This window comes from Pristiophorus japonicus, chromosome 4 (genome assembly GCF_044704955.1).
Source record: "Pristiophorus japonicus isolate sPriJap1 chromosome 4, sPriJap1.hap1, whole genome shotgun sequence".
NCBI classification, from domain to species: Eukaryota; Metazoa; Chordata; class Chondrichthyes; family Pristiophoridae; genus Pristiophorus; species Pristiophorus japonicus.
The window spans coordinates 152,898,154-152,909,078 of NC_091980.1; the positions used below are offsets into that span (position 1 = coordinate 152,898,154).

Genomic DNA, 10,925 nt, shown 5'->3' on the forward strand with positions numbered 1-10,925 from the left:
ACAATGCACATCATGAAATCCGAGCCCAGGCCTGTTGGGGATGATGAGGGGTAGCGTGTGTCCTTGGTGACGGTGTGAGGAGGAAAGAGAAGCCTTTGCTGGAGATTGACTGGCTGTGTCAAGGGAGCGATGGAAGGGAGCGATGCTCGGACAATCCGAGAGAGGAGGCATTGGAGGACTCTGTGGTTAACTGCATCAAATGCAGTGGAAACTACTGAGGGCGAATGATGCCCCATGGCAGCCACAGAGTGGTTCTTTGTGATTTTGGGTGTGGCCCACTTGATGCTGTGAGAAGCCAATTGTTTGGGTAGTGTAGTGGACTGTGTACAGCATGTGTGTAGTGTGAAGTGAGCTTTAGGCAGCAGGGAGTTATACCAATGGACGGTGGGATGCAGGTATGGTTTGATCCCCCACCTTCACTTTGCCAAGTTTCCTATCTCAGCTGCAATACATGGGGTGCATCCTGTGGGAAGGAAGCAGAATTGCTGTGCTCTAAGGCCACTTTATCATTTAACACCTAATTCACAGCAACGTTGAGAAAAGCCTGGGGATAGGTTGGCCAGCCGCTTTCTGGCTTGGGAGGAAAAGAATAGTGATTTTAAGTCCTTTGCAAAAAGAAAGATATTTTTAAAAGTTGGCAGGAGCTTGTGTGACCTTATCGATGTGTAGAACACATTCCAACACCTCTATACCTGTCATGGTGTACAACAGTAAAGCAAGATTTGTGGATTGTGATAACTCCTTCTTGCATTTAAAGATTGTTGAATGTTTTTTCATCATAGTCAGTGAACTTTGGTTTCCCTCATTGTTTTTCTAGGATGAGATTGCAGAGTAGACTTCTATAAAATCCCCATATGTTGACCCATGCGATAATGTAGAAGGAATGAAAACTCCTACATTTGTTGATTGACAGCAGTAGCCTTTGGAGTCGCAACCCAGAAATCAAGTTCAAATCCCTCAGTGGCAACTTGTGAAATTGAATGTTTAAAATTTGGCACTTTGTGGCAAATAGCACTGGACAATGGCCATGAAAGCTGTAGGATTGTCATAGAAACCCAAATATTTTACACACATCCTTCAGGGAAAGGGCTTTACGTTCTTGCACGATCTGGTCTACACGTGACTCCAGTCCCATACAATAGTGCTCCCCAAGCAACAAGTGATGGGCAATAAACCCTGCCTTTCCTGTGTTGCCCACATCTCTGGAATACACAATAAAATAAACACCTGCAAATTTTACAAAAATGCTCGTGTTGATGCTGTGGTAACAGTTTAATTGGCTTCATCATGCAATCTGTTGGACATGCTGTATTGAGACCAGAGACTTTGCCTCCGTCAGGTAAAATTTGGATGCAGTCGCACCACTCGTGTGCCTCATTGTCCAGTTGCAAAAACATGCTGAGAGAGGCTTAGTCCTACATCTGCCACTATTCAGGGAGCGGAAAAGGCAAGAGAATAAAATGCCTGACCATCTGCGAATAATAAGATACGGATGTATGTGGAGGGTTAGCTGAATGCTGAGCTCATTTCCCAATGCCACACTGCATACTTAAAGAAGTTCAAATTATTTTCGGCCAACTGAACAACATACCACAATTAGCCTCTTAAATCAATTGTGAATTGGCCAATGGGACTGTTGATCAGAAGAGTGAAAGGTTCAGAATAAAAATCTTTAAGACAAAATTAGCATGGGACAGAAAATGAAATAGTTGATTGCTGTTCGACTGAAAGGAAAGCTGCAACTGCTGGAAACGCCGCAATTATGTAGGCCCATCCACATCTGAAAACTCAATGATGGGTTGATGTTTTGCAAACTCAAAATATAAAAACCATTTGTTTGCCAGGACTGTCCCAGCTACACTGTCAGCTGTCTAATCATGGCAACCATGTGTTTGATTTATTAGTCACTGATTTTGCTGTGATTTGGCGTGCATGTTTAAAAGGACTGTTCTTTGTGCTATTGTTTCATTAGTGGGTAGAAAGAGAGACAGACTTGTATTATAGCGCTTTTCATGACTACCAAACATCCCAAAGAGCTTCACAGCCAGTGAAGTACTTTTGATGTGTAATTATTGTTGTAATGTAGGAAAGGCGGCAGCCAATTTGTACACAGCAAGATCACCAGATAATTCAGATTGACCAGATAATCTGCTTTTTAGTGATGTTGGTTGAAGGATAAATATTGGCCAAGCCACCGGGGAGAACTCCCCTGCTCTTCTTCGAAATAGTGCCATGGGATCTTTATATCTACCTGAGAGCAGGCGGGGCCTCCTTGGTTTAATGTCTCATCTGAAAGACGGCCCCTCTGACAGTGCAGCATTCCTTCACTACATAAGAATATAATAAATAGGAGCTGGAGTAGGCCATTTGACCCTTCGAACCTGCTCCACCATTCAACAAGATCATGGCTGATCTTCTACCTCAACACCACCATCCCACACTCCCCATATCCCTTCATTCCCTTAGTTCCCAAAAATTTATCGACCTCCGTCTTGAATATACTCAACGACTGAGTATCCACAGCCCTCTGGGGCAGAGAATTCCAAAGATTCACCACCCTTTGAGTGAAGAAACTTCTCCTCATCTCAGTCCTAAATGGCTGACCCTTTATTCTGAGACACTGACCCCTGGTTCTAGACTCCCCAGCCAGGGGAAATATTTTCCTAGCATTAACCCTGTCAAGCCCCTTAAGAATGCTATATGTTTCAATTAGACCACACCTCATTCTTCTAAACTCTCGGGAGTATAGGGCAGTTTACCTTTGTTGTACTGCCATATAAGGCAAGTATATCCTTCCTTGGGTAAGGAGACCAGAACTGAACACACTACTCCAGGTGCGGTCTCACCAGGGCCCTATACAATTACAGTGAGATGTCTTTACTCTTGTACTCAAATCTTCTTGTAATAAAGGTCAACATACCATTTGCTTGCTGTACCTGCATGTTAACTTTCAGTGATTCGTATACAAGTACACCCAGGTCCCTCTGAACACCAACATCTCTCACCATTTAAAAAAAAAAATACTCTGCTTTTCTATTTTTCCTACCAAAATGGATATCTTCACATTTCTCCCCATTATATTCCATTTTCCATGTTGTTGCCCACTCACTTACCCTGTCTATATCCCCTTGAAGCCCCTTTGCATCCTCCTCACAACTTACATTCCCACCTAGCTTTGAATCATCAGCAAACTTGGATATATTACATTTGGTCCCCTCATCCAAATCATTGATATAGATTGTGACTAGCTGGGGCCAAGCACCGATCCTTGTGGTACCCCACTAGTTACAGTCTGCCAACCCGAAAATGACCCGTTTATTCCTACTCTCCGTTAACAAATCCTCAATCCATGCTAGTATATTACCCCAATCCCATGAGCCCTAATTTTGATTAATAACCTGTGTGGCACCTTATCGAATGCCCTCTGAAAATCCAAATACACCACATCCACTTGTTTCCCCTTATCTATTCTACTAGTTACAACCTCAAAAAACGAATAGATTTCCTGATTTATACTGTGCCCTACACTACCACTACTGTTTGGGGGCCTATAAACAACTCCCACCAATGTTTTCTGCCCCTTGCTGTATCTTAGCTCCACCCAAACTGATTCTACTTCTTGATTTTCCGAGCTGAGATCCTTTCTCTCTACTGTCTTTATCCCATCCTTTATTATCAGGGCTACCCCTCCTCCTTTTCCATTTTGCCTATCTCTTCTAAAAGTTAAGTATCCTGGAATATTTAGTTCCCAACCGTGGTCACTTTGCAACCACGTCTCCGTAATGGCTATTGGATCAAACCTATTCATTTCTATCTGCGCTATTAATTCATCTATTTTGTTGTGAATGCTTCGCGCATTCAGATAAAGTGCCTTTGGATTTGACTTTTTTCTATTTTGCCCTGATGTCACCGTAGTCATTGATGCCCTATTACCTATTGTGGGCCGCCCTGACCTGTGAGAACACCACCGCAGGTCGGGGCAATAAATAGGGCTGGAGCGCCGGGCCCTGGAACACCGTGGGCCGCCCCGACCTGTGTGAGAACACCACCGCAGGTCGGGGCTATAAATAGGGCTGGAGCGCCGGGCCCTAGAACATTGTGGTGGAGGTGCAGCAAATGAGGGTACGGGGCCCAGAAGAGCCAAGGGCCCAGTGCAGCACGGGCCAGCCCACACTGCGATATATGTGCGCACTAGGTCCGTGCAGCAGAGCTGGTCTCCAGTCGGCCTGGTTAATCCTTGCCACTGGACCAAGACCAAGCTCTGTCAAGGCCGTGTGGTGGCTGGTGTGCATCGGCCACCCCACGTTAAAAAAATCCACGCACAGGCATCTTCCACCCTTCAACATGTAGTTCGAGATCTGGAACATTGAAACACCTGTGAACTCATCCCTTTTTGGCGTGGAAGCAAGTCATCCTCGATACGAGGGACTGCCGATGATGATGATTATCTTCGTTACTCACACTCTGTTCCTTCCTGACGCACGCTGCTTATTGTTACCCAAAGCTCTAGAGCCTTGACATTTCTCTTGCTGCTTTTAACTTTACTCTTACCTGAATCCTCCCTCTCTTTCCCTTCTTCCCCCCCCCGTTCATTACTTTAAAGTTCTGCCTACTGCCCTAGTTATTTGATTCACCAGGACTACACCTGGGGTCCCCTTACCTGCCTGAGTTGCAGTCACACCCTCCTGTCCCTGACCACTACCTAACCGAAGGGGTGTGACTGCCTCCTGGATTAAAGTGTCCGCGTAACTCTACCCCCTCCCTGATGCCCTGTAATGTCTTCACCTGGGACTCCAGCACAATAACTGAGATGCAGGCACTTAACACAAATGTGGTTGTCTGGAATCACAATGCTCTCCACAAACTCTCACACGCTGCAGTTGCGGCACACCACCTGCTCTGCCATCCCTATATGACCTTGTTTTATTTAATTACATTTGTATTTAAGTAACTTAGTTTACTTAGTTTCTTGATATATTACTTAATCTAGATTAAGTTATGGGTAAATAAAATGAAATATCTCCCTGTAACACTTAAGCACTACAAGTAGTGGAGGCAAAAAGCAGCACCTCCTTCCCCCTCTTCTCCAAATTCCCAAATAAAACACTCTATTGAAATGCACTCCATTTAATGCCACTCTGTGCTGTTCGCTCTCTGGAGTGTCAGCCCAGATTTTTGTGCTGAAGTCCGTGGAGTGGGACTTGAACCCAGAACCTTGTGACTCGGAGTGCTACCCACTGACACATCTTAAATTGGAGCATGAAGATTTGTTAGTAATGGGAAATAGTCTGTGAATGGATTATTTCCAGTTTTAAAAGCTGGCAGAGGTGAAAGCGATGGATGATAGACGAAGATCATTGAAGGCAGGTTGTGAAAAGCGTTACAGTCCAACATAGGGAACAAAGTGATGTAACAATGAGAAACTATTAGGAAAGTTGGTAAACAGTTCAGCTCTGAAGTTGCCAAAGTTAATGTTCCGATCGAGGAATTCAGCAGTCCCAGGAAGGCAATGATTCCATTTTTATTGACCTTGGTTGTAACTGCGTAGAATGCCAAAGACAAAGTGCAAGGGGGTGAATTTCTGAGATCAGGATCGCGTGGCGGGCATAATTGAGATATTCGTGCAAGTAATAACTCAACCTCCAATTGGTCTTGATACCATTACCATTATAGAGATAGGCAGTGAAGAGATTGGAGAAAGTATGTAAGTTACTGACTTCAACTGAATGGGGCCTCGAAGAAAGTAATAGGTATCCAGCACTTTAAAAATAATCCTCTTTACAGGCTGTTCAGTTTATTTGTGTCTATTAGTATTACTTAATGCCAATCCCAGCTAAGAGATTTTAGCACATAATCTGGGCTGACACTTCCGTGCATTACTGAGGGAGATATTAGACTGAGGCCCCCTCGGATGGATGTAAAAGACCCCAAGGCATGATTAGAAGATGAACATGGAGAGTTCTCCCAGCCAACATTTAACCCTCAAACAGTACTTTAAAAACACATTATTTGGTCATTTATTTAATTGCTGTTTGAGGAAAGTTGTATGCAAGTTACTTCCACATTTCCTATATTACACTTCAACAGTACTTCATTGACTGTCCTGCGGTCGTGAATGGCACTATATAAATGCAAGTCTTTCTTGGATCTTTACCTGTACTTGACTGTCTTCCCTTTCAGATCTGGTAACGGATCTTCACCCAAAACATCAACTTTTTGGATACTGTGTACTTACAGCCCTCTCCATTTGTGCCATTATCATAACCAAGGACAAGTTGCAATTAAATACGGTTTCTTTAGATAACTCTTGTGTTTTGTTTTCCAGGATGACATAAGTGCAATGGAAATGGAAGAGGACAAACGAGACCTAATTTCTCGAGAAATTAGCAAATTCAGAGATACTCACAAGGTAGCACCAATATTTATTTTATTTCTACAAATACCAGCACGAGAACTACACACATTTTCACTTTAAAGAAAAAAAGCTGATAGTTCATTAAAATATTTGCTGTCATTAGCTTTTCTTTGTAAGATTGAGGCAGTCAGCAGTTTACCCATGCAACCTTTAATATATGGATGGATGTTACATTAGGCCCATTTTAAGTTAGAAAATAAATGAATCCATAACATATATTTGCACGTATAATCTGATTTTCTCAGGAGTACTTAGAAATGAATTGTAAGGGGGATACACTTTTCATGTTTGATTTAGTCAGAGGAAGTCAGTATTAGTTCTAAAACCATTTTGAGTATCAGTTGATAGACCAGTGGATATTTATACCTTTTAATACATTGTCAGCTTAGTATTGCTTGTAGCACATTTAGTAACCAAACTTATAGTACAGGAATCAAAACTAGAAATTTTAAGATGACAAATTTGAGAAGGAAGAAGAAAGTTTAGAGCCTTGCCCTAGAGTTACTGCCTAGTGGAAAAATAAGTGGTGTTATGTGGTACGGTTCAACTGTAGGCATAGATTTGAGTCTAGATGAAGAACTAGGGCAGGGGAAATCCAAAAACATATACCATATAACATGCATGGAATAATGTACATGCCCTTAAAGCTAATCTATTCATTGACCCCCACCATTATGATAGAGATCATATGGTGACTAAAGCAAGATGAACTGAGAACTTGTGAAAATGCATGGATAGGATGTAAGTATGAGCTTCAGTTTCTTCTTTATAAAATTCATGGATGCCCCCTTCGAGAAATATGCAAAGGTGCAGCTGGTCATTGTTTCAAGTCTAGTTTGTTTTCACGATCGTGACCAATCTCGTACTTCCGTACTTGCAGCTTAATGCAATGATTTCGAACATTGGGATTCCTTAATAATTGCACAGTCAACCTTTGCATGTTTTGAAACTTTTATATTGTAATGTATTTGCTGCAGTCGTTCAGACTGTTGCTGTCAGCCGTTGAGTTTAACAGGGGGTGTCCATTTAGAGCACTGATGAGTCTGAAGAATATGAGGTAAGACCCAATCAGTTTATCTTCTCCTTTCTCTTTTCTTTGCTATTCTTTGCATTTGCTGTGCCATAAAATCTCTCACCTTTTCCCCTTTCCTTTTAAAACTAAAGTAACTTCTTTTGAGAAGCCAGATTAATGTTGAAGTAGTTTTGCTCATTTGTAGTGTAAAACTGAGATTATCAAATAGTTTAGTTAATGGTGATTTCTTTTACTAGTTTAAATGGATATTGAAGGAGTGTTACATTGAAACCTCGAGGAATCAAACCCAAAATATTCAAAGGTATGGGGAGCTATAACTTTAGGCCTGCCTTTTAACATTCCTTTGTATTTGTTGCAAGTTTGTCCCAGTAAAATGTACTCAGCTAAGAGGGATTTCAGACTTTTGTAAGTATGTAGAAGAATATATTGTACTTCTCACCAAAATATTAGCATTTGGGAAAATGCAGAGGTAAGTTGATAGAAATCCTAATATTTTGTTACACTTGAATTGAATGCCCACCAAATGTGGAAATTCCAGCATGGTAGTACTGTGTGTATGGGTGGCACTGTGTGTATGGGTGGCACTGTGTGTATGGGTGGCACTGTTTAATTTGATGTATCAGTAGTTTGAGGGTAATCCGAGTTGGAATGTGACAGCACCAATATTTACCCTATTCCTTTACATCTTAATGCATAAGAAGCAGCATTGTGCTTCTGCACTTAATTTATTTTGGTACTTTTCAGACATATCTTTGCATCCCTTTCGACATCAATTGTGAAGGTTACATCAGTATATCCATCAGTGGGTGGTGGTGATTTGATTTAAGTGTTTTTGTATTGCCTCATGCTGGTTGGATAGATTGATGTGTTGTAAAAGCTTCCTTTTCACTATTGTTTGCTGATTTGAGAGTCATTGGTGACCGATCATCCACAAGAACCTTGAGGTAAGAACCTGTGTTTACAATTGTTTAATACTTTTAAATTGTTGCTTATTGTCTATCTTTGATTAATTTACTGTGTTTAATTGTGAAATAGGGATGATATGTTGTATGTAACATCTTATAATGTGTAAAAGTTGCTTATTTTAATGTGTTGGCATCTGCTGCTGCTGACAACTTGGTCATTGTGTTACCTGTGAACAATTTACTTGCTCTTCCCAGACACTTAGCTTATAGGCAATGTTAATCCAGTCTTGGCGGTCCGAGTCCTAGCAGACCACTGTAAGTCAAATCACTTCCAAGGATGGATTGTAGTCTATTCATGTTTTCATTTTCTTGTAGGAATTCTGGACAGTAAAGTTTTTATTAAAATTTGAATATTTTATCAGTACTTTAAATGATTATCTAAACTGTATAATGTCTTCCAATAGTTGACAGGTTTTATGTCAACTTATGCTTTTTCTGTGCAATAAATCTGATCTTGTGATTAGTGCACTGTTCTTTAAAGCATTGTAATGTTTTAAATATTGACTCTAATGGGTAAGAATTTTTTGTTAATTTTTAGAAACTAGAAGAAGAAAAGGGAAGGAGGGAAAAAGAAAGACAGGAAGTTGAAAAAGAAAGAAGAGACAGAGAAAAAGAACGTGAACGAGAAAGAGAAAGACGCGAGAGAGAGAAGGAGCGAGAGAAAGAAAAGGAGCGGGAACGCGAGCGCGAGCGGGAACGCGAGAGGGAGCGGGAACGCGAGCGGGAACGTGAGCGGGAACGGGATCGAGACCGTGACCGAGACCGTGACCGGGATCGCGAAAGAACAAAGGACAAGGAAAGGGACCGAGACCGAGAAAGGGAGCGAGAGCGGGATAAAGAGAGAGAGAGAAGCCGGGACCGAGAGAGGAGCAAAGACCGCAGTAGATCCAGGTGGGCACTGATGATTTCTCTCTGGCATTTATCTTCCTCTCCCCACCTCTCCTGAAAGTGTTGGCTCCTTGTTTGAGGTATGGTTCCCTAGGCACCAGTTGCTACAAAGGCTAGTGAATTTTCTTAGGAAATGTTGCTGCTAATTACAGGGAGTTTCAAATTAAAATTGGGTAAAGTCAGCCTTTGCCAAGGCCAAGTTTGCTATAGTGTAACTGCGTACTTTCTGCAAACAAGCTCAGTCTTTAAAGCAAGTAGTCAGCTTAACCTCACTGGGGGGCGGGGGTCAGCTTAACCTCACTGGGGGGCAGGGGTCAGCTTAACCTCACTGGGGGGGCGGGGGTTTCAGCTTAATCTCGCTGGGGGGTGGGGGTCAGCTTAACCTCACTGGGGGGGCAGGGGTTTCAGCTTAACCTCACTGGGAAGGCGGGGGTTTCAGCTTAACCTCGCTGGGGGGTGGGGGTCAGCTTAACCTCACTGGGGGGGCAGGGGTTTCAGCTTAACCTCACTGGGAAGGCGGGGGTTTCAGCTTAACCTCGCTGGGGGGTGGGGGTCAGCTTAACCTCACTGGGGGGGCAGGGGTTTCAGCTTAACCTTAATGGGGGGGGGCGGGGGTTTCAGCTTAACCTCACTGGGGGGGGGGGTGGGGGTATCAGCTTAACCTCACTGGGGGGGCAGGGGTTTCAGCTTAACCTCACTGGGAAGGCGGGGGTTTCAGCTTAACCTCGCTGGGGGGCGGGGGTTTCAGCTTAACCTCACTGGGGGGCAGGGGTTTCAGCTTAACCTCACTGGGGGGCGGGGGTCAGCTTAACCTCACTGGGAAGGCGGGGGTTTCAGCTTAACCTCGCTGGGGGGTGGGGGTCAGCTTAACCTCACTGGGGGGGGCAGGGGTTTCAGCTTAACCTTAATGGGGGGGGGGGCGGGGGTTTCAGCTTAACCTCACTGGGGGGGGGGGGGGCGGGGGTTTCAGCTTAACCTCGCTGGGGGGTGGGGGTCAGCTTAACCTCACTGGGGGGGGGGGCGGGGGTTTCAGCTTAACCTCGCTGGGGGGTGGGGGTCAGCTTAACCTCGCTGGGGGGTGGGGGTCAGCTTAACCTCACTGGGGGGGCAGGGGTTTCAGCTTAACCTTAATGGGGGGGGGCGGGGGTTTCAGCTTAACCTCACTGGGGGGGGGGGCGGGGGTTTCAGCTTAACCTCACTGGGGAGGGAGGTGTTCAGCTTAACTTCACTGTGAGGGGGGAGGTGGGGTCAGCTTACCCTCACTGGGGGGGGTTGGGGTGGGGGTCAGCTTAACCTCACCGTGGGGGGGGTCAGCTTAACCTCACTGGGGGCGGGGGGGGGGGGTCAACTTAACCTCACTGTGGGCGGAGAAGGGAGGCGCTGGGAGAGAATCTTTTCTGGATATCGATGGCTTTTCCCTTTTGATCTTTATAACTGACTCCTTTTACTGTCTCCTGCATTAAGCATTGCAGGTTATTTGACCTTGAGGGCAATCGCAGCTCAGCCCAATTGCTATATACACAACTATACATTCATTGGCCATCCCTCCCCATCTCCCCCCCCCCCCCCCACCCCTCGCCCTTCTCCTCCTCCTTTCCCCCCCCCCTCGCCTTTCACCTCCTCC

General features: G+C 44.3%; 1 protein-coding gene across 1 annotated transcript in view; it reads left to right on the top strand.

The window, feature by feature from the left end:
* Window positions 1-10,925, top strand: part of LOC139262700 (RNA-binding protein 25-like) — a 79,144-nt gene that overhangs the window by 45,134 nt on the left and 23,085 nt on the right. The window contains exons 9-10 of the mRNA XM_070877852.1: window positions 6,326-6,409; window positions 8,952-9,304. Of these exons, the coding sequence (XP_070733953.1) occupies window positions 6,326-6,409; window positions 8,952-9,304 (437 nt within the window). The remainder of the gene's footprint in view (window positions 1-6,325; window positions 6,410-8,951; window positions 9,305-10,925) is intronic.